At 42.2% G+C, this 24,198-nt stretch overlaps 1 protein-coding gene across 4 annotated transcripts in view; it reads left to right on the plus strand.

Moving 5' to 3' along the window:
• MTHFD1L (methylenetetrahydrofolate dehydrogenase (NADP+ dependent) 1 like) overlaps positions 1-24,007 on the plus strand; it is a 166,242-nt gene extending 142,235 nt beyond the window's left edge. For 2 of the 4 annotated variants that reach the window (XM_067293565.1, XM_067293566.1), the window contains exons 27-28: positions 21,484-21,592; positions 23,710-24,007. In XM_067293565.1, the coding sequence (XP_067149666.1) occupies positions 21,484-21,573 (90 nt within the window). In that variant the 3' untranslated portion in view covers positions 21,574-21,592; positions 23,710-24,007. Of the gene's footprint in view, positions 1-21,483; positions 23,226-23,709 lie in introns of those variants that run through there. The other 2 variants (XR_010883738.1, XR_010883739.1) reach the window with 2 other exon arrangements.
• Positions 24,008-24,198: the final 191 nt, after the last annotated feature.

The following is a 24,198-nucleotide window of genomic DNA, read 5'->3' on the forward strand; positions in this document are numbered from 1 at the left end:
TAACTCTCCCTTAATCGAATTTTTGAAAGACAGATAAAATTACAAACACAGCACAGGAAGAGCATAAAAAGAATGTCTGGCACAGCTATACAAATAGATGCATTAGTTCAGATGTTTCTCTGCTAGTGCACAGGACATGTAATCTTCAAGGGATTACGTATAAGAGAGCTAAAAGATACTTAGAGCAATACTGAAGGTTATTGAAGTGGTCAAAGCCAGTATAAAAGAAAAAAAGCCTCCTGACACAGAGACATCAAATTACAAGGGTGTCTCCAAAGAGCACTAATTAGCCTTCTCTCTTCCAAAAACTCAATCAAAAAAGGAAATAAAATTATCCTAAAGCCTGTGCACTGGGCATCATTTCAGGGAAAGAAGCAGGGTGGCATTGCAACCCACGACCTGGCATCCCCAAAGGCAGGTGCAGGTTTGCTTTCCACCCATAAGGCCAAACAGAAGTGCAAGCCCTGTGCAAACAGCTCTGCAGTTTATTACCTGAAGTCACTCAGGAGTAACAGGAGAAGCTGTGATTAAAAGCCATAGATACCTCATTTTGAAGTACTTACTTACCTTTTCTACATGGCAAGGCACAGAATAGTGTGGACCAGAAGTGCACATGAGGCTTCCTAATAGATTGGGTCGGTCAGTAATGCCTGTGTTGTAAAAGGATCATCAAGTGTCCTGTAACTCTTACCTCTAAGGGGGAGCCTTGCTTCCATTCCTGAGATGCCAGTTTTAATGAATTAGCTAACAGGCTAAGGAATGGGAGATCTTAAAGACAGGCCACATTTACTCGAGATGTGCTACTTTACTAATACTGAATTATATCAGTGTATTTTAGAGCCAGGTATCCTCATTTGGATGTAGCTCTACCAGGAGAGTTGTGCTTTGTACTGGCTGGAAAAGCCACCCACATTAGAAACACTGGTAGCGGTGTGGGCACTTCTGTTTATACTGACACCTGGTACATGTGTCTGTGCTTCCTTGTATCACTGATAAATGGGCTGCTGGCAGAAATCTGTAGTAAGAACGGTTTATTTTACGTTTTTCTAAAGGAAATGACAGCAATTGCTTCAAATCGTTTAAATGCCCTTTCCTAACGTTTTACATGTGCTTTACAAAATGAGCAAAGTTGAGAAACTTTGTTTAGTTCCTAGTCAAAAAGAGAGAAACTAACATGAGAGGACTGGTGTAGGCACACACCCACACCCACACACGCACACGCATCTTGCTGAAATAAGGTAAGGTTAAAATTTAAGCAGAATGGGTTTTCTAGTATCTTTGTGGGCATTCTTATTCCACAAAAAAAGTACCTTTTTCTGATTAAACTAAATCCACTCTGAAATGTTTTGCAATATTATAGGGCACTGGGAAACATCTGATATGTTTAGAAATGACATTTTCTAAAGATTTTCGGTGACTTTTTTCTTTCCTTGGGTTGTTTATGTCAAATGGGCTATTTATTAAAGACTTACTCCAAATTCTGTTTCCCAGATAAAAAGTCATGATAATCTAAAAATGTGCTTATTTTGTAGGCTTTTCAGCATGCTTTCCAAAACAGTAAAATAATAATAACAGTATGCAAGATGAATCCCAGATAACTGCAGTGCAGTGCCTAATGGCTTCGGGGGTACCATTTTCCAGGGTCATATTTGTAGAAGCTCAGTGTTAGGGGATAGAGTTGTCTTCATTTTGTGCAGGAGTTAAAAGCTTCTGTTTTGATGGTGGCTGGTGTCTTCTCTGGAATTGATTCAGAACCAAATTCTTACATACTGTAGAGGAAAATTCAGCCTTACGGTTCATTCCTGGCATCATTCGTGAAAAATTGCAGTAGTTTTGTCCCAGATGGTAAAGAAATTTACAAGGGAGATTTTTTTTTTTTTTTAATGGGATTATATTATAGCTAAACATTCTTCTACTTATCACTACAGGTACATGGAATACTGCCTGGTTTTGGAGTCTTTCCATTTTATAAAGTACAAAGTTATGTTAATATTTTTTGACACCTGAGTAAGAAAAATGCTTAAATTTTCCTGAATTCAAGGCAACTGACTGCCCTTTAATTCTTTCCAGACATGTGTTTAGTATCACTCATGAAGGGAATATAGTATGAGATTTAGGGCTCTGACAGACATGTGTCTGCAAATTAAAATCAGATTGCCAAAGCCGTCTCTGCCCCTGCCTCTCTGAGGGACGGTGGTGCCTGATCTGCTTGTGAATCAGCTCCACACTGGTTATAGTTTACTATTTGGTGTTTTCTCGGTAAGCTATTGCTATTTTCAGTTATAGAGGGGGAAAAAATAATGCTGTCCAGAAGCTGGTTGAGAAGGGACTGAGATATCGGGCAGCAGGAGAGGGGCAGCAGGGTGCCTGCAGCGTCTCTTGCTCCGAGTCAGCCTGTTCTTGCTGATTAATAAGAGTCCTTGGTGGTTCATAAGAGTCCTAAATCTCATGCCGCCCTGAAGCGAGCTATGACTCTGTAAAGCCTTGCTGCTCCAGGGAGAAGCCTGGGCCACTGTCTTCTCTGTGGGGAGGGTGGTGTGAAGGGCTGCCTTTTACCTACCAAGGCTTTTTAAGGAGTCTTCATGAGCAAAGAGGCTGTAAGCCTTAAATACCAGGGTGAGCTAGGCAAGGGTCAAGATCTCACGAGAGGAAATGAGAAACAGGGTTGTCACAGAGCGTCTCCTAGATTATCAGGAGTTGTGCCCTGGATATGTCACCATTTTCCCTTCTCTTGCACCGAGCTGTCTTTTTTTTTGGGGGGGGGGGTAGTAGCCTTAATACAGTAAAATGGATCTGAGTACAGTGCCTTCTAAATGCCAGCTTCCCTGTGTATGGCATCCATCTGTAAATGCAGTTACAACAAACGTCTGCTCCCAGGACTGACTTCCTGACCCTCTGCTGGTTTTTTCAGCGTTCTGTCAGGCTCCTAATGCCCTCTCCGGTAATCCCAGAAGATGTGCAAAAAAGTAAAGGTCCTTAATTACATAACAGCCACTTCAGCTGGCTTGTTGAAACTCAAAAGTTACCATGTAGCTGGAGGAGCAATGCTCTACTGTTCACAAGAAAAGGAAAAATTTTAATCATGAAAGTTATCACATTTCTTAGGCATACATAATCCAAGCAGTTGCTTGTGCAACTGCACAAAATGAAAATTCATTTAAATGATCTCTTTCAGTTAAAATTTGACTTAGTAGGTAAGTAGGTGTCTAATCCTGAAAAGCAATAGAATGTTATGGAGACTGTAATACAGTAACCTATTAATATTTAGGCATTCCCTTCTGAAAACATGATACCAAAGTTGATTTTAAACATCAGCTTGCATACAGTATTATATGTGGTGTTTCGTATAGGCTTGCTGATTTAAAATATGTGTTCAAAGCTAGTTAGTATTATCTGAGCTTTGTTGTTTGTGCCCGAAAAAGTCTGGTAATAGGTTTGTATTCCTCAGCAGTTTGGCCATTTTGTCTCTCTCCATTGAATTAAAGCTTTCAGAACAGTTCTTGTATTTTGTAATGCAGGAACAATTTCAGGACTCTTGACTTGTTAATACTTGAATTTAGTAATACTTGTTTCTAATACATGAAATACTGAGGAAGCCAAGAATTTTTAAGGTGCTGTGTTCACATGAAATTTATATCCATAACATTTGAAGTCTTGTGAATTTCATAGACTTGTATTTATGCCTGTATTTATGTGCCTATACTGTTGAGGAGAATTTAGAGGTTATTTGAAGCTGTCTCCTTACTGCCTGGAAGCCAGCATTTCTTTGAAATATTTCTTTGGTCTCTGAAGAAAAGTTGCCAGGCGTCCATATTAATACTTCTATAAAAGCAGGAAATACTTTCTCACATGTGATTAAAATGTGGAAGCCATTAACACAGGAAAGTCATGGAGGCCAGGAATTTAACAAGATTTATAAAATGATATAGGCATCAACAGTATGCAGGGTTGTAATTAATACCAAGAAGTAATTTGGGAAAAGTGCTAAGCATGGTGTTTAAGTGTTCAGCTAGTCTTCAGTTATCAGCTCCCACTGTGGGACAGAGATTGCTTCATCAACCTCCATAGTTTTAGTTTCTCCCTGTAAAGCAGCTGGCAGCAGCCACTGTCGGAGACAAAACACTGGAACATGCGTGTTTGCTCTGATCTGATCTGGCAGCTTCTCTGCCTGCCTTCTAGCTGGTCTAAAATATGTAACTTCTATATTAATAGATTGCACTGCTCCAATTTTCTGTGCATACGTAATGCCCTGCTGCTCTGTACATGTAGAAGGCAAGGCACTAGGTGCTTTTACAATGAGGCTGAATCTAATGAAGATAAAAAGTGATGTTCTGCAAACAAACGTAGCAAAGTAGGTGCAGAAAGCTCCCACCTTTTTCAGCCTTTGATGACTCTGTTGTGACCAAGCAATTGCTTGTTGTGCCGTCCTCTCTGCTGGTGGGTCTCCGCTGGCTCTGTCTTGTCCTGTGAGCCCACAAACAGCAGCACAAGGGAGAGGGAACGTGCAGCGAACTACAGGGAGTAGGAGAAAACCTTTTTCTTAGGAGAGAACACATCATGCTGCTGGCAATCTGAACATCAGAATTGTTTGTGGGCCCGAGACCATGAATGGGCTGCACTGATTGAACCGCAGAGGCTCAATCCAGTTTGTAATAGGGAGCATCAATGCTATAGTATTTGGCACCTATAGTGAAAACGTCATGGACTGAGTAGACATGGGAACCAAGCGCTCTGCAGGTGATCTGCCCAGAGCGGGGTCAAGACCTGTTTGTGGTGGCCCAGATAAGCTCCCTCTGAGTTTGTGAAGTTCTCCCTCTTTTCACTTTTCTGTGGGGAAAAAAAATTGAAGGTTCTTAGTCGCTTATACAAAAGTGAATTTAAAAATAACTTCACAGTGTGTTTTGAAACAGCCTGCCATGAAAGAGAAATGTAATGAGGAAGCAAATATAAAGCAGAGTTTCCCTGCACCTAAACGACAAACACCGTGGGAATGGGAATCACGGCAGCAGTCTCAGCAGCTGGGAATGCCGATATGAGACCGCAGCCATGACCTGCGGCTCTGTCCGAGGGAGAATACGCCCTTGCTCCCCAGTAGCCTGTTTTGGAAGGGAATATCCAGATAGGGGGGCAGCGACAGGCTGCTGGGAAATTTCAGCTCCTCAGCCAAGCTGAGTGTGCCGTCGAGGGGGGCTTTCGCTCCCGGGGTCACCACAAGGGGAGGCAGCGGGCTGAACTTCAGCGGATGTGTTGCGGGTTGCGTTTGTTATGCCTTTGGCTGAGGAGCGAAGCTGTAAACGGTTTGTTTGCCAAAAATGAAAGTTCATTACAAACTGGCCTTGTTTTGATTAGGAGGAGCTTTGGGAGCTGTACCATAAGAATAAATAAAGCTTTTGGCTTTGTTTGCTAGTCTGTTCAGTTTGCAGATAATATATTCTAACTGGGTTTTAATTTCTGTATTATTATTTTATTGTAGTCTTTTCATGGTTTGCCCTATACATGCACAAATAAACTTTTTCCCTTCTGTGCTAATGGTATTTTTTTACGCATCCTCTTTGTTTTTTGATGCTTGAGAAGAAGTTCCCATAGATCATTCCTTTACTGGATGCTTGTTAAAACGAACATAAAAGAGTTAGGTTCACTTGTTTTGTTTTGGGAATCAGATTCAATATTACCTTACAACTCTTTTTGTCTTTTCACATATCTCATTTGGATAAAATAATGCCCCACACAGTGCACCTGTTTGGGGGTTGGCTTGTTTTTCAGACTGAAAAAAAATGGATATTTCCAAACGTGGTTGATTGTAATTGGACAATTTAACAACATCGTTGATATAAATGGAAATATATTGTTACCCTATGTTATACTGCAGGAACTGTGAATAAAAAAAGTAACTTACTACTAGTTAGAACTGGGTATTTCAGATCAAAGTGTGAGAAATGGATGAGATTTTATTTCATTAAAAATACTGGTATGAAGACATCTTTATATAATGGAAAAAGATGTTTTGTGGAATGTGTAATGACTTAGGGTAGTGTTTTTTGAGTTTTAATTATATGAATCTAAGAGGGGAGTCAGATTTACCAATCTCAAGTTCCATCGGCTGGCATCACCTCAGCTCCTTTGGTGACTTTTGGCAAATCATTTAACTTTTCCTGTCTTTTATCCCTCCTTTGAAAAGCGAGAATTTATTTCATATGCTTCCCAGATGTATTTAATGTATTTAACTCATATTTTAAAGTATTTGAAAATAGTTATATAAGATGCAAGTTTGTAGCATAAGAATTGTCACCTCAGTTAAAACAATTCTGGCCAATTTTCCTTTGAAAATTAAATCTATCTAACAGCATGTTAAGTCATGATTACTCAGAGGTGTAGATTCAGTGAACAGAAATTAGAATTTTAATATCTCCTTAGAGTAACCTTGAAAATCGGTATTGGAATAACAGAAATCATACATTCATGTCTAGAATTTTTGTCTCTTCTCCTTACAGCTATTATTTCAGTTCAGGAAACTTGCAAAGAAGCTAATTCTTCTGAAGGCACCAGTGCATCACCTGTGCATTCCTTGTACCCTGACTTAATTTCAGTTTGGCTATTAAAATTTTCAGGAAGACTAGATAGAATTTTAGGTTTCTACTCCATTTTGTTCAGGTGCTTTCTATAAGTAAAGTTGTTGCTTATTGGACTAGAAAGGCACAGGTATATCTTTATTCAAAGTAAATAAGTGAAAGGTACAGGCATAAAAGAGCTTGTTGTTCCTCTATTACAGTATTCATTAAGCATAGAGGAAAAACAATAATACTCTTCTGTGTCAGAGACTGAAAAATTATTTCAAAGCCAAGTTTCCGTCAGGTTCAGAGAAATTGTTACAGCTCTGTATTTATTCAGTACTTCTTAAATAATATTAATTACATATTAAATATCACACATTTTGAATCAGAAATTCAAAAAAATTAGATGTAGCAGGTACATACATTATAGCTGCTGTAGTCATTACACATGTTGACATCTCTCTCCAGTTAAATACAGAAACTAAAGGCAAAATAATGTAAACAAGGTTTTTTATTATCTATTTATTAATAGTTACTGTGAGTCTCTCTGTCTGCCTTTTGACATGGAAACTGCAGGTCTCTCTTTTTTTTTTCCCCCCACACATCTGAAGGTAACAGCAAGAGACTCATCAAATTTGGGTGCAAAAACTGGACATACTTTCCTCTTTATAACTTTACCCCCATTGCCAAAGTCATTGTTTTCAGCATTTTTCAAAGCATTCATAGGCGCCTGCATTATCCAGAGGTGTGAGCTCCAGCATAGGTCATTCAAGGCTCGATTTTCTTAGCAGCCTTTTAGAGACCTCTTAAAATAGTGGGTCGATAGACTAGAGGTTGAAAATTGCTGATCTGAGTAATACTGTTTGTTCTTTACTGCTTCCTTGTCGAAGAAGATTGCTGTATGTTCTGACATGACTTTAGGGGACATAGTGTATTGAATATTGAACACTGCTGGAGTTTTGCAATGCACTTGTGACTGAGAACATCCTTTTCACACAGACTCTAAAAAGTTAACAATTTAACGTCCTCATGTCCAGACAAACTGGATCCATTCTGGATCTTCTCAATTAGGAACAAGTCCAAAGGAAAAGTTCAAATTCTTTGGTGAAGCTGAGAAGATAGTATTTCCCTTCTGGTTACATCATGATCTAACCAAAACAGTAATTTGCCTGGAGAAAAATGGGGAAAATGGTGTATGTTTAGAAAGCAGCTTTATCCAGACTCATAATGTCAGGTGCTTTTTTGTAATTGTCTGTTTCCTGTTTACTTCAGTTTGTCTCAAAATAATCTATCTTAAGGGCTACGAAGAGAAAATAACTTAAGTAGCTCATCCAAGCCACATGTGACATGGGGATGTAGATATAGAAGCTTGAACTAGCCACATGAGATTAGAGGTGCTCCTGCAGGTCAAGGCTGATACTTTACGATGGCACAGTGATGCAGTGACTTACGTTATTGATTCCTGCAGTTGACTGTTCTTTGGAGATAACATCCCCAGACTCTTTATTCTGGCATCTCCTGTGATAACTAATGACTGGAAAGTTGACCTGCACCTGTGAAATGTATATCCTAGGTTTTGTTGTTTTAAAGCACTGAAAACCATATCATGTCTATTCAGATGGGATTAACAAAATATTTTCACCTCCTCTCCCACCCTTTCCAGAATCCTGTCACCTCAGGTATTTTCCATAATACCCATATCTTTTGGTGTTACATAGATTGCCACTGGCACTTGGTATAAATTATTTAATAACACCAAGCCAATTGGGTGATTTAACAATTAAGAAGAACTGTGTTTTTAAGTGATCCTCTGCTATAACCCCTTTAATGTATAACTTTCTACAGAAGCAGTTCTTCCTACATACCTACATCATCTTTCCCTGATGTAGTGGTTTTTAGGAAACTTCCCTACTCAGATGTCAGTGGATCTAGTTAATGGTAACCAAGAGGGCTAGTATATCAGCAATTAAATATGCTTCCATTCAGTGCAATTATACAATATTTTGGGATTTCTTCATATTGTAATTTGTCACTGAAATGAGTGGATGATGTTTCTGATACTCTTCCTTGCATGACTTACTGGGAAGGGTAAGGCTTGCTGCATGTTGAGCACACATTTGCTTTACATAGTCTCTTGTTGCCACCATTTTCAGTTCTGGACTGTAATCAGGGCTCTGTGTTTTTTATCTCTTAACATGTCAGACTGTCTGTCCAGCAAGGGAAGACTCCTATGAAAATATGAAGCTTGTAAACAAAATGGCATCATGAAGATCAAGAGCCCAAAGGGGGACTTGTTCCCAGTGATTGAGGGATAGCTCTTCTAGAGAAATCTTTGGTACAAAATAAACAGGTTCCAGAGAAAATGAAAGGTGCTCAGTCGCTGAGCAAAAGCAAGACTGTTGAGATAGGGCCACCCCAGACCTCTCCTTCCCAAATACCACAAAGCCCTCTATGCTGTCAGCAGAACCTGATCTGCTTATGCCGTCTGGTCATGGTCACCAGGAGGTCCGAGCATTGGACAAACTGAGATGATTATGCACCTGCAGACATCAGATATTTGAGACATTCCTGTTGCTGAAACAATACATGACAGGAGCCCCTTTCTATAAAATATCCTCTAGATTTATTCCCTCAGAAGCATGTTTTCAGCATGGTCCAATGTACTGGCACCTTGTCAGGAATGGGAGCAGCCTGGGGAGCCTCTGACATCAGGAGTGAGCTGGAGAGAAGAATTTCTCCTGGTTGTGGAGGGTGATTATGTATGAGAGACAGAGCATGAGAGTCCTCTGCCAGGGATTGTGTCGAAAGTCTGAGGAGGGAGGGAAAATCAGGATGTAGGCCTTGGCCAAGGGAGCAATTACTGGTGGAAAAGGATTTGAGTGGGCTGTGGTGGAGGGGAGTGTTTTGGAACAAGTCACCTGATATTTGTAACTCTGGTTTTCCTCTCTGCCTGTATGTCCTCTGTTTTTTGTAGCTATCCTTTTGTAACATTTTCTTTATCCATTGAACTACACAGGGCAGAGAACAGCTCTGAATACCCTGTGAAACATCCTAATGTGTTGTGGACAGTATGAACAAATAATACATGGAACATCTAACACATGCTACCTCAGAGAGAGTGAATTATTTTTAAAGTAAAACTTAAAACGTTGACCCCATTATGCTGTTATTAGGGGGAACATTTTGTTTTCTTATGTTTCAAATATGATTTTATCACTTCTCAGATGAAAATGCTTGCATTATTCTGCTGAGAGGAACTGCAGTCGTATGTGTGAGTCATAAAAATGTTTCACTTAATGGAGGAAATTTGCTCATCCTCTTACAGATTACATCTGTGCCTAAATATTTTTTTTAATATCTAGAGCAATGCCTCTTCTGGGTCTTAGGTACCTCAACACATCACTAACAGCAACATTTGAATCTTACCAGTGTTATAATGACCAGTTCACTAAGAACTTGGCCAACCAAGCATTGACCAATTCCTCTCCTCCCCTGCTCTCTTTAGGATATGTACGCTCAGCTCTCTTCAAAATCTGTATCAGATGTGAACCGTTGTGCAGTTTTGTTTTTTTTCTTTAAGGTGCCCAGAAGATTGCTTTCAGATTCAGACTATTTCTGTTCAAGATGAGTAAGTTGTGGGGTCCTGGACATCCCTCAGAAAACATTACAGGGCACAAGCAACTTCTGCCTCACTGGAGCACCTGGCAGCAAGGTAGTAGGGAAAGCTGGTCAATTAGGATTGTATAATCAATATTCAGTACTTTTATAACTTCATCCAGATGCTGATAACAGGAGAACAATGCCTATGTATTCTGGTGTTGTAAATACTTCTCAAAATAAGACAATTGCCAAGAATGTGCAAACATTAAAGTTAGAGAAAGTGATAATAGAATAATTGATGCCAGATGGCCTTCTGCACCTGAAAACAGTCAATGTGCCAGTGAAACAGAGCTGAATTTTGCAAGGAATACTAGAGCATATGCTGGAGTAGGGTCATCATCTTTTCAAACATTATTTTGATCTTTTTGAAAACTGTTAATTTGTTGAATATCTTGCTATGATCATTATAAGTTGCAACAACTTATTTTTTTGTTAAGATTTCCTGAGAAGGAAATAGGACCAGAGCGCAGCTAACAGAGGCAGCGAACAAACGCAGCAGTTTGTGCAGCAGTGTTTGGGCTCTGACTAGAACTTGAGGATCTTGTTGGAAGTTGTGGGCTTTCTGAGGACCCCCGAGGAACTAGAAGGTGATTGCTGTGAACAGGAAAGGGGAAGCTAGGCAAGGACAACTGCAGGAGGCCTTGACTTCTCCTGGGAAAAGCTCTAGCTAGGAGTGGCTGCTGCTAACGAGCTCTCTTGATTGCCCCTGACCAGAGGGAGCTGGGGCCTTTGATCCTGGTGGCCCTTGATTAGGGCGAGTCAAGCATCCTGGGAGTCAGTGCTAGGGAGAGGCCTATATAAGAGCCAGGCCCAGAGTGCAGTGAACAGATGCAGCAGTTTGTGAACAGAGGCAGCAAACAGATGCAGCAGTTTGTGCGGCAGGGTGCATGAAGGAACCTTGGTTTCTGTTCTCTGTGGTGTACGTTTCCTCAAGTATGGTTGTGAAGCCGCAGAGCACACTCCCCAGTGGCTGTTGGAGTTGCTGTGTCAGAAGCTTGGACCCAGACCGACCCTCTGACAGTAGATGCAGCTCTACAGGTCTCAGGCTGCAGGGAGTGCTTGGGGCCTCTCCAGGAGGCCTGGGCTGGCAGCCAGCTCTCCTGCAGGAGGTGTGCTGCTGTTGATGAGTTGTGTGTCAGGTAAGGGAGTTACGGAAGGAGGTCAGTAGGCTGCGCAGCATCCGAGAAGCGGAGCAAGAGATAGACAGGGTATTCTCGGAGACTGTGCAGCTTCGGGAGTCCCAACCCCCCACAGCAGTGGAGTTGCCGGAGGGCTCTGTGCCGTGTGAAACGGTACATCATAACACCGTAGAAGAAGGCTGGAAACTGGTCACTGCTCGTGGGAGGAGAAAGGCTCCTACTCCTCCTGAAGACCTGAAGCTGAAGAACAGGTTTAGTGCCCTCCAGGATGAGGAGGAGATGGGCATGGCTGCAAGGGAAGTACCTGGGACAACAGACCCTGTGCCTTGCCGGAACACCCAGAAGAAGCGGCGGGTGATCGTTGTGGGTGACTCCCTGCTGTGGGGGATGGAGGCATCTATCTGCCGACCTGACCTCATGTCTAGAGAGGTTTGTGGCCTGCCAGGGGCTCACATGTGAGAGATGTCATGGAAAGACTGACAAGGCTTGTCCATGCTTCGGACCTCTGCTGCTCTTCCATGTGGGTGCTAATGACACCAAGGGCAAACTGGAGACCATCAAGCAGGATTTCAGAGCTCTGGGGATGGTGGTCAAGGGTCTGGGAGCCCAGGTCATCTTCTCCTCAATCCTGCCAGTGAGGGGGATGGATGAGAGGAGGAGGAGACGGACTTTCCAAGTTAATGACTGGCTGTGCTGCTGGTGTTGGCAACAGGGTTTTGGTTTCTACGACCATGGAACCCTGCTTGAAGATCGACAACTGCTGGGGAGAGATGGGATCCACCTCACAAGGCGGGGCATGCGGGTCTTTGCCAACAGGTTGGCCAACCTGGTAAGGAGGGCTTTAAACTAGGAAAGACGGGGGAAGGGGAGAGTTATAGTGACAGGGTAGCTGGCAAAAGACAGCTCAAGTCAGGATGCCTCCAGCATATGAATGCAGCCAGGGAAGTGCGCATGGGATGTGGCTATGGAGGACCCTCTTTTACCCTCCTGGGAAACCTGCATGCTCGATCACCTCTCTGAAATGCCTGTGCACCAATGCACGCAGCTTGGGGAACAAACAGGAAGAACTAGAGATCTGTGTGTGGTTGCAGGGCCATGATCTCATTGCAGTTACAGAGACATGGTGGGATAGCTCACATGACTGGAGTGCTGTCATGGATGGCTACGTGCTCTTTAGGACAGACAGGCCAGGAAAGCTAGATGGTGGAGTTGCTCTTTATGTGAGGGAGCAACTGGAATGTATAGAGCTGTGCCTAGGAGTGGATGAAGAGCGAGTCGAGAGCTTATGGGTAAGGATTAAAGGGCAGGCTAGCATGGGTGACAGTGTTGTGGGTGTTTACTACAGGCCACCTGATCAGGATGAGGAAGTCGATGAGGCCTTCTACAGACAGCTGGAAGTAGCCTCACGATCCCAGGCCCTGGTTCTCATGGGGGACTTCAACCACCCTGATATCTGCTGGAGAGACAACACAGCTAGGCACAAACAGTCCTGGAGGTTCCTGCAGGGCATTGGTGACAACTTCTTGACACAGGTGGTGGAGGAGCCAACAAGGAGAGGTGTGCTGCTGGACCTGGTACTAACAAACAAAGAAGGACTGGTGGAAGATGTGAAGGTCAGGGGCAGCCTTGGCTGCAGTGACCATGAGATGGTGGAGTTCAAGATCCTGCGAGGAAGAGGCAGGGCACTAAGTAGGATTGCAACCCTGGACTTCAGGAGAGCAAACTTTGGCCTCTTCAGGGACCTGCTTGGAGGAATCCCATGGGTTAGGGCCCTAGAAGGCCCTAGGGCCCTCATCTGGCGAGAGATATCAAGGACAACAAGAAGGGCTTCTTCAAATACATCAGTAGCAAGAGGAAGACTAGGGAAAATGTGGGCCTTTTGCTGAATGGGGTGGGTGCCCTGGTGACGAAGGATGCAGAGAAGGCAGAGTTACTGAATGCCTTCTTTGCTTCAGTCTTTACTGCTCAGGCCAGCCCTCAGGAACCCCAGACCCTGGAGGCAAGAGAGAAAGTCTGGAGAAAGGAAGACTTTCCCTTGGTTGAGGAGGATCGGGTTAGAGATCATTTAAGCAAACTTGACACCCACAAATCCATGGGCCCTGATGGGATGCACCCATGAGTGCTGAGGGAGCTGGCGGGTGTTATTGCTAAGCCACTCCCCATCATCTTGGAAAGGTCATGGAGGACAGGAGAGGTGCCTGAGGACTGGAAGAAAGCCAATGTCACCCCAGTCTTCAAAAAGGGCAGGAAGGAGGACCCAGGGAACTACAGGCCAGTCAGCCTCACCTGCATCCCTGGAAAGGTGATGGAGCAGCTCATGCTGGAGACCATCTCCAAGCATGTGGAGGAAAAGAAGGTGATCAGGAGTAGTCAGCATGGCTTCACCGAGGGGAAATCATGCCTAACCAATCTGATAGCCTTCTCTGATGGAATGACTGGCTGGGTACGTGAGGGGAGAGCAGTGGATGTTGTCTACCTTGACTTCAGCAAGGCTTTCGACACTCTCCCATAACATCCTCATAGGCAAGCTCAGGAAGTGTGGGCTGGATGAGTGGACAGTGAGGTGGATTGAGAACTGGCTGAATGGCAGAGCTCAGAGAGTTGTGATCAGCGGGGCAGAGTCTAGTTGGAGGCCTGTAGCTAGCGGTGTCCCCCAGGGGTCAGGACTGGGTCCAGTCTTGTTCAACTTCTTCATCAATGACCTGGATGAAGGGACAGAGTGCACCCTCAGCAAGTTTGCCGACGATACAAAACAGGGAGGAGTGATGGATACCCCAGAGGGCTGTGCTGCCATTCAGAGAGACCTGGACAGGCTGGAGAGGTGGGCAGAGAGGAACCTCATGAAGTTCAACAAAGGGAAGTGCAGGGTCCTGCACCTGGGGAGGAATAACCCCCTGCACCAGTACAGCCTGGGGGTTGACCTGCTGGAAAGCAGCTCTGCGGAGAAGGACCTGGGAGTGCTGGTGGACACCAAGTTAAGCATGAGGCAGCAATGTGCCCTTGTGGCCAAGAAGGCCAATGGGATCCTGGGGTGCATCAGGAAGAGTGTTGCCAGCAGGTGGAGGGAGGTGATTCTCCCCCTCTACTCAGCCCTGGTGAGGCCCCATCTGGAGTACTGCGTCCAGTTCTGGGCTCCCCAGTACAAGAGGGATGTGGCACTACTGGAGCAAGTCCAGCGAAGGGCTACAAAAGTGATTAGGGGACTGGAGCATCTCTCTTATGAGGAAAGGCTGAGAGAGCTGGGCCTGTTTAGCTTGGAGAAGAGAAGGCTGAGAGGGGATCTTATCAATGTGTACAAGTATCTGAAGGGAGGGAGTCGAGAGGATGGGACCAGACTCTTTTCAGTGGTGCCCAGTGACAGGATGCGAGGCAACGGGCACAAACTGAAATGCAGACAGTTCCGTCTGAACAAATGTATTGGTTTGTTTTTAAAAGTTGATGCTTTTCCAAAGAGGCCCCAATTTGCTTGCATTGTGCATCTGCTTTTCCTGATGTGAGAATTTGGGGTTTCTTTACTTTTAAGAGGTAGTAGAAGGTCCCTTGAGAGTCGGATCTGTCTTCAGTGTAGCACCATTCCCTTCTCTTAATATACATGGATGTGCATGTGTGTGTAGACTATAATGCGTATATTTTGTCTTAGCTCTTTCATGTCTGTTGTATTTTCTTTAATTAAGCCAAACAATACTGATTTCTTTTAATTACTATTTCCTTGAGCTGCTTCTGAAGTTATGCAGAACCCCAACTCTGAAAATTGGGGACATCTTCAGGTTCTCTGGAACAAAATACAGTCTGATCCTGGAAATATTTAGGATATGCTACCTAGTTTCTTGTGCACTAGCTGCCCTACAAAGTGCTCTTTCCATGCACACTGGGTGTCTCTGTGCAATGTAGAGTAGTCCAGTCTGAAGATGAAATAGGTGACCTTGCACTAAAAGGTTTTGCACAGGAACATGCTTTGGAGTGGTATAGTCCTGCCTGCTGCCCTTGTTGCATGGAGAGGCTGTCATGAACAATTTCCAAGTGTAGTTTTAAAAGAGAGAGTGCAGGGACCTTAAGGCACCCGGAATAATATCAACACAGCACAGTGTACACTCACTTCTCCGTCATGCAGTGCTGTCATGGGACTGTTTAATCTCTCTCTCCCACGCCATGAATTGTGGTTCCCCTGGTGCCAACTTCCAGCGTGGGCCCAGCACCACAGCAGTCAGTGGAAGTAATCCAACACTGGAGATTAGGAACGTGTCTAAATGTATGCAGGGTCTGAGACCTTAAGGGATTGCTCCAACAGAAGGAAGGGAAGCTCTTCCTTTCAGCTTTGCATATATTGAGACTGACAGATGCACTCCAGGGAAGCAAATTTCTGATAGTGGATCTGTCTTTCGGGGCTCTAATTCAAACTGAGAAACATTACCCAGCCCCTTAAGTGTCGCTCCCTCGTGCCAGACCTCCAGATTCCTGCAAATAATAACATATTGAACATAATGTCTGCAGGTTTGTAGCGGTATTTTTAAACCTCTTGAGTTTTTTCTCCTAGTATTGGCTGTTGCTGAGGAAGTATGGAACATGCAATTCACCCCATCAGATTTTATTGAGAAGTTATCCACAGTCACGTCTCTGCTAGATTCTCTTGAGAAACAACGTTTTCTGCAGTATTTCACATTTCAAATGATTGTGGGGTGTCTTAACTTGTTTAATTAACAAAAGAATACAATTAGATAATGTGAGTTACTTGCATCCTCTGTCAAATGCAACATTAACTCCATAAACCACAGAATAGAGAAGTTTACTCAATATGGCGTTGAGACTTTTTTTTTCATATCCTCTAGTCATCTTGTTTCCCTATTTTTGTGTAAATACAGATTCCTCTGTTTTTCTTTCTCCATTTACAAATCATGCTCTGCTTGTAAAACAGACAAATCTTGTCTTATAGCTGAAAAAGACACTAAACATGAGTTGGATGTAGTTCTCAAGACATCTGTTTTACAAATCATATCATTGTGCTAATCCAGTTCAGGTGATCTCAGGTCCTATAAGAATTTTTATGTACACACACACACATATACATATACGTATGTATTGCAAGTAAAAGGCAGGATGTGTCAACCACTGATAGGCATTTGTACAATAAAAAAGTAAGCTAAGCAAAATAGTTCCTCTTGGGAGATGTGACAAACCTGGCTAGCAAAGTCTTAGAGCTTGACTGTGCAACTGTTACATAGACCTTGTGGTCAACTAAAATTACAAGTCAGCATGTAACTGTAGTTTAAATGAAACTACTAGGTCTCTGCTTCGAAGTGGAATCCTCTAATGGCCAGCAGTTCTTTAAATCTTCGGGTAAGTTGCACTGACTAGCACATATTCCTCTGCAGCTTCAGATTATTTTGTTTACAGGAAAATCAAAAAATGCAAGAGAAAAACCTCTGCCTTCCATTGCCAGGGGACTAAGAAGTACATTTGAAATGGGGCAGGTTTGAGGCTTTTCACCCAGACTTTGAAAGTTATTATTAAAATTTTCAGAAAAACTCCAGGTAATCCTTGCTTAGAAACTGTGATGTCCAGTACTGAAGATCTGGATATCAGTGGTAATTTGTTGTGTCAATTATGTTTTCCACCTCATTACCTCGGGAATAATGTCTCTCATAGGCATAGCAGATGGTCTCTCATGGATCTGCCCAGCATCTGTATTTTGCCAACTTGCATGCCACAGTGCTGGGTGATGGGGGGCAATATTTGCAGCTGTTCCTTTCTGGCTTCTCATGGCGCGACAGCCAGTCAAGCTCAACATAGGCACTCTTCCAGTGACTGTAAACGTCTTCTTGGGGAGGTTGGGGAACAGTGTTTTCGTATAGCTTCCTTAGGAATAACTGGCACCTTCCTTTTGTAAGGAAGCTCCTTAAGTGTTTTTGTTTAGACAGGTATGGAAGATCATAAATGCCTAGTATAAATAACAGTAGCCTTCAGACTTTCTCAGTTAAAATCCTATTTTTTCTTCCATGGGTTATGCATTTCCAGAAACATGAATGATCCTCAGGATAGCTAACTGTAAGATTTGCTGGTTTTTCCTCCAAAACATAGAGTGGCCTAGTAATAAACACATTGCATTTTCCACAATGTCTTCCTGAAGCAGAATTGCTTTCATGGATATGTAGGCAGTTGCACAGTTTATAAAGGAAATGATAGATTCTAGTGAGTTTCTACAAAACTAGTTCCTACCAATTTGTCCACGATATGTTTTGACCAGCAGCTGGATGAATTCTTCATAAAACCCTTTTTTTTTCCTTCATAAAACATTCATATAAGCTGCATTAAATCTTAAGATGCAAAGTTTATGCTTTATATATTCTTTCTCCCAAGAGAAGTATGATAGCAACAGTTTTGGTCAAATTGAAGAATTGATCATTTTGGCTACCTGAATTCAATTAGTGGTCTTAAGCAGATAATGTGTTCTTGTTCACTACTTATAATGCTGCTCTGTTCTCACAGCCACACTGTGTAGTGTTGCATAGCTGCCCAGTTATGTCCAAAATAGCATTATATTAGAGCGGTGGGTTGCACTGATCTCTGTACAGTGTAGGGAGGGCGTATGATGCCTTGCAGTCTAGTCTACTGTATGACTGTAAATTTCTCGTGTGCTTCTCTGGTACCAGCATTGTGGAGAACGGTGCAAGGGAGCAGGATCATCGTGAATCTGCAGCCGGATGGCAAGTCAGTCAGGGAAGGACTTGATTCAGCCTTGCAGCCAACTGAGCCATCTTTTCTCTCGTGCCTTTTTGGCTGCGGGAAAGAAATAGAGCGTTGGTAGGGGAATAATTGGTAATAATCTCCTCAGCCAGCCAGCCAGCCATCTCCTCCTATTGACATTGAAGTAATGAAAAAGAAGGATAGATTCTGTTGCATTTTACCTCTGTGTGTCCGAATAATGAGAGTAGAGAGAAATGATCATAAATCTACATGGCTTTACAGTCCTATTTGGAACTCCGGGCCCTGGGGAAAATGACAAGAGGTGTTTTATTTTCACTCTGTAGTTTGTGTAGGTATTAGTCCCAAAGTGTTTCCTCTGTGTTTTTCTGCCTTGTATTTCCTTTTATGCAGCAGTAATTTTAATTCAGGTGAACTCATTCCCTTGTGTTGGCTTATCTTTTTAATATGAGAATAGTTATATACCCTGAACTGGGGATAAATTGTTTTGATATTTGCATTTTATTGAAATTCCATTTTGTTAAATGAAAATAAATTTCCATTAGTTAATACAGTGGAATTACACCACGGTAGGACTGGGCCTATGGTTTTCATAAAATAAAAAATAAAAATAAACATACATGTACAATTTTGTTAACATTTCATTTAAAAAAATCAAAGCAAAACTCCCCTAAACTGATTATTATTTATATTATACCAAGGTATTTATATAGAGAGAATGAAGACCAGCCATCTTGTAGATACCCTGAAAAAAGGAATGTGGAATTTGGGAGCTGACTTTGACATGTAGCGCGGCCATATCCAGAGTACCCAGAAAGTTGTCTTTGGCAATTTGTTCAACCCCTCCCAGTGAGGCAGGATTCATTAAGGCAGTTTCTTGTCAAGAGTTAACTGATAAACTGGGATGAATCTGAGACGGAAAATAATTCAGTAACCCTAATAATCTAGCTGTCGAACTAATGTGGCCAATAGATAAAGAATAGTAGCAAGGTGTTCTAGTACTTAGCTAAGATGCCAAGCCGAAGTCAGTCAATAAAGTGATGTCATATGACACTTGGAAGAGTTTTGGTTAATGCAAATGGATAGCTTTGTCTTTTAATCTACTGTGTGCAATAACAAAAGATCAGGAAGGACTCAGTTTAGAAACAGAGGAAATATACTGAGTCCACTGCAAGAGCTTGTTGCATTGTTTTTCCGCAGAAGCAGATCACAAATAAGACGACTGCATCAGTACTGTGCTCTCCAAGCTCCTTTTCGCCCTTCCCAAGCACGAGATTAACCTCTGAACTGGCAGTCGAGTTAGTTCTCTGGAATAAACAGGACTTTGGAGTGAGGCAGGGGAGCATAAAGAGATATTATTGTATTCCCGTGGCGGAAACATTACACTGGACTTCAGAGCACAGCTGAAGTGTAAGGGCGATGCTAACTGAATCACTGAGTATGCAGCAGAAAAGGTCAGTTTATAAAGAAATACAGCCTGCTCCAGCCAGAGACGGGCCTGTAAATATGGCTTTTGGCAGCAGCTGGGTTAGTGTTGTTGGGCTTTTTTTTCCTCTTTTGAGGCCTGTTACGGCTCGCCCTTGGCCATGTCATTGCTGAGCTGCGTCCCCAGGGGCCAGGGAGGGTGGCGGGAGCAGCGTGGGCGCACGAGCCATGTGCCCTGCGCTCAGCAGCGACGGCTCCTGTGGTGTATGCCAGCTGCTCCCAGGCAGCGCCGCGTGGTGATCTCGCTGCACCATAGGCAGATTTAACTCATCAGCCACAAAAGTGTGTATGTATATTTTCATCGGTTCAGTGTGCGGAATGAGCTTTTTTTGCGGTAAGTTTGTGCCAGAGCCTGCCTCCAAAGGGGTATTGTCCCAGAGGGAGCGCAGGGCTTCCTCACCTTCCCCTTTCTGCAGTGGATATCGGCTCTGTCATGGCGTGAAAATGTACCCTAATGTGTCCCTGTTCTTAGGTCGTTGTGGCTGGAGTGTTTCTGGCATTCAAGCCAGTCCGTGTTTTTTTTTTTTTTCTTTCTTTCTTTCTTTTTTTTTAGTACAAGGGTTACCTCCTGGGGTCAGATTAACCACCAACTTTAATGGTTTCTGCTGACTTGCCACAGCTAAAATTTTGGTCCTCCAAGTCTACTGTTCACTTAAGAAGTTTTAATACTTCAAGGCTCTTACCCCAGAGTTGAGCTAATCCCAAACTTCAGTCTTGTTTCCAGAGATTGTAATGCCTTTCCCGTGTTTGGGTATTATTGTAGGACCTCATACAATAGGGCTATCCTCTGCCTCTGAGGTTAAAATATCCGAAGTGTTTATAAGGTTCATTAGCCTAAATGCTGTTTTTAGACTGCCTTGAGTTTTTTTGGAATAAGGTGAGGTATTAAGGGTTTCTGTCATCTTAGTGAGACACAGGGTGTGAATCTGCAGTGGTTTGAATTGATCCAAATTGGTCCTGCCTTAAACCTGCCCCACATTTACATCCTTTTCTCTGTGCCAGTGCTGGCATTAGAGCCACAGAACTGGCTCAAGGTGCTGAAACAAGAGAAAATGAAATTCAAAATATACATTTATTGGGCTGAACCTGCTCTCTAGGCCTCCCTTTCCCAAGGGAGAAGGTGGGAGTGTTGAGGTGGGGAGGTGAGGACCTGCAGCACCCCTGATTTAAAGTGGTTTAAACTACAGTGGACCAGCACCCCAAGATTTTTAAGTCACTCATGTATTTTTAATTGCTGCTAAAATGCCAATTGTAAATAATAAGCAGTGTGAGCAGAGCCATTGCTAACTGTAATTTAAATCCATGAGACTATTCCCATGTTGAAAAGTATGCAAATGCTGAAGTTTTATGCTAGATCAGGGTCTTAATTATGCATAGTTTGAGATAATTGGGCTATTTTAGCTTAGTATCTCAACCTACTAATTCTAACTACTGAATTAGGATTCAGCTATAATCCATATATGTTTAGTTGAACTATTTCAATTTGCTCCTGACGTGAAGTAATCAGTCATGGAAGTGTTGTGACTAATTCTGCTGCTATATTTTGATTCTGCATAGGAAAGGTCTGCAGTTTAACACATTTGTATCGCCAGGTGAATTTAGGCAGTTATGTCCTTGCCCTTTGCTGTGTGAATTTCCCAGTAGAAGTAAGGGGTAGAAATTTTGAGGCACAAATAAGTCTCAGAGTATCTTAATTTTATTAAAGAGTTTACTCTATACTAGCCTGTATTTTGTAGCTTTTATTTTCTCTTTTAGAAGCATGCACTTGAAAAGGAATTGAAGTACAGAGCTTGATATTTTTAACAGAAACAAAAATATAATGAAAATCACATCTGTAACTGAGTCCACGATGAACAATCTAGCCTCTCTCTTAATCTCAGGTTTACATGCACAGAGCGATTACATGCTTACAGATGCAGGCAGATAACTTGGTTTTATTGTTCCCCCAGATGAGCACCATGCCAGGACTGCCCACAAGGCCTTGCTTCTATGACATTGACCTTGACCCCATCACAGAGCAAGTGAAAGGATTGTTTTGAGAGTGAGCTCCAAGTTCAGGTTGGTCAACAGCCCTTATTTTCCTTTCCAGTTTCGGGGAGGCCGTTTATCTTTAGCATGCATATAGAAAAGATTGTCAGTTTATATGGGCCTTGTTTCACTGAGGACTTCGTAAGGGTTTTAGGGAAATGTTTCATAATGTGCACTTTATCGTATGGGTTTCTCATTTGCTGAATGGTGGCCAGCCCTTTGCTGGTATGAACTGGCGATGCCTTTTGGTTTTCCCATCTCTGTGTGTTTGGCACACTGAGGAGCTGCCTCTGGAATTGTACCACTCATGGCTATGGAGAAAGTCAGTCTGAAGAAATCGCAAGTCCTGTTAGTCACCCAAAAAGAAATCGTACTCGTTTACTCCTAACTTGCTTTAGAGTATTAGTATTTAGAGTAAGCTAAGTATTGTTCTCTGGGTTTGCTTTCCCGTGGCAGCTCACTGAAGTAAGACCACACTGTGGTTGATACTACACTTTGAGGTACTTGTGGGTTTGTTTCTCTGATGACAGATTCAGGAACTCTTTTCTGTTTGATTTGAATTATTTTCTTAGGGTTTTAGTGTACAATGTAAAATTTCTAGTAATATGGTTTGTGCCAACTCATTAGAACTGACTCAAATCTTTAAGATGTGGTAATTGAAAAATATTCAGAGATTAGTCCAAGAGCTGCAGATGTTTCATTGTAAACACACATGCATAGCTGAGAGCAGTTGATATCCTTCTTTGCAATGTATAGCTTCACGAGACTTGTGAAAGAGGTACAGAAAGAGAGAAGTTCCTGCTGCTAGAATTGTGCTAAAACACTGATGTCGTTAGTCTGTCTGATTTTCCCCCACCCTTTCACAGTGTTAACGAGGCAGATGACAGTTCTCACAAAAAATTTGCAGAGTACTAGTCATTAGAACATACTCTAAACCAAGCAAAAAATTTAAGTTGAAAAAGTCAACTCTTTTTTTCTGTCAACAGATAGCTAATACTTAGTACACACAATATTATATTCTCTCTGCTGGAGCTATGTGTTTTATTAGAAATACCCAAGCATATAAAAATCTGGAAATGAACCTGAGGGAATATGGCTAGTTCTTCATCACTAGTCATTACCCTGTTTGACCTAAACTTCCTAGCCGATACAGTAAGAGGAAAGTTGAAATCGCTTCCTTATGAGATATCTGTAGATAGCACCAGCTGGAATAAGAACTACTTGAAAGGAGACAGTTCTTCCAGCAGGAAGAAATATAAGAATAAAATGTTTTATTATTTGCACAGCAAGGCGAATTTATGAACCTGACCCACTCTGCAAAAGTGACATCTGTTAAATACCCTTTGGGGCTCTAAGGATCCCTCTAATTTAGTCAGAGCTGCAGCAGGTGTCCACTCTTCCTGTGCCAGTTGTGCTTCGGGTAGCTGAAGTATTTTGGTTTGTTTGTTTTTCCTCAGTCGGTTGCAAGCTGGCAAGGCTATGTCTATCCACAGTTTCAGATATGTTCTCACACTTGTCCCTTCTTTGAAGTCAACAGCACTAAAATGATACTGACAGGAAGCATAGGTATTTTGCCACCCTCAGAGCATTTCTGACTGCAAGAAGCAGCCCAGACCTCTGAATGTAATGCGAGCATCTTCAAGGCTGTAAGGAAGCAGATGAGGTGAGGACACCAAAACTCATGTCACAGAATGGAAAACTCTTTGTGAGACATTTGCATCTTAATTCATTCGGATTCATATAGAAGTTGTTTGAAGGCCTTTTCTTTGCATTTGTGCAGTTGATCTGATGGAATAAAACCCTGACTTTTATTACCTTAACAGGCATGCCACAGTATCGCACATCAGGGCTTCAGTCAGTAGCAGTTATTATGACAATGTACAGTCTAAAGCCCATATCACGCTGAAATATGAGTACAGGTCTTTGTTTCCCTCCCAAGTAGGGCTGCACAGATAATAAGTGGAAGGTGCATGTGGCATAAGTAAATGTTTTTGTGTATTATGTTCAAGGCAAAAGTATTCAATTGCAGTAAAACATCGCAAGTATGTTTTAGGTTGTAATACTTGTATTTTTATTTTTTTTCTTTAAAGAAAGCAGAGGCATCTTGTTTCAACTTACAAATTCTTTATCTATCTTTCTCATTTCAGAAGCCTGGAAAATAAGAACTGCAACTTTCCTATTTTCTGCAAATAGGAGAGAAAAATGAATTTGAAATATTCCTGTTATGTGTCTCTGGAGGAATATCAAGACAGACCAAAGAGCAAAAGTTTACTCTTTCTTCAAACTAGTTTTTATGATGATATATAGCTGTAAGGTTAAAAAAAAAAAAAAAAAAGGCAAGCTAATTTTTTTCTCTCTTTAGTGCAGAAAACTCTCTACAAGGGCTTATACTTGTTTGTTTGTGGATAAGATGACATTAAAAAAAGTGAAATTTTTCATCTTGAAGTTTTTGTCTTTTCTCAAAGGAGTTAACAGAAGTATTTCCCTTATCCTTGGTCATCTAAAAACTTACGTAAACATGATTATGCTGTGTGATCAAGCCTATTTCTCTCAAAAAATACACTTCAACTCTTGGCATTCAGGAGCTGAAACTACACACAGATTAACTGCACATTTTTGAGTTATCATCAAGTGTT

Source organism: Apteryx mantelli, chromosome 3, assembly GCF_036417845.1.
Source record: "Apteryx mantelli isolate bAptMan1 chromosome 3, bAptMan1.hap1, whole genome shotgun sequence".
In the NCBI taxonomy this organism is placed as follows: Eukaryota; Metazoa; Chordata; class Aves; order Apterygiformes; family Apterygidae; genus Apteryx; species Apteryx mantelli.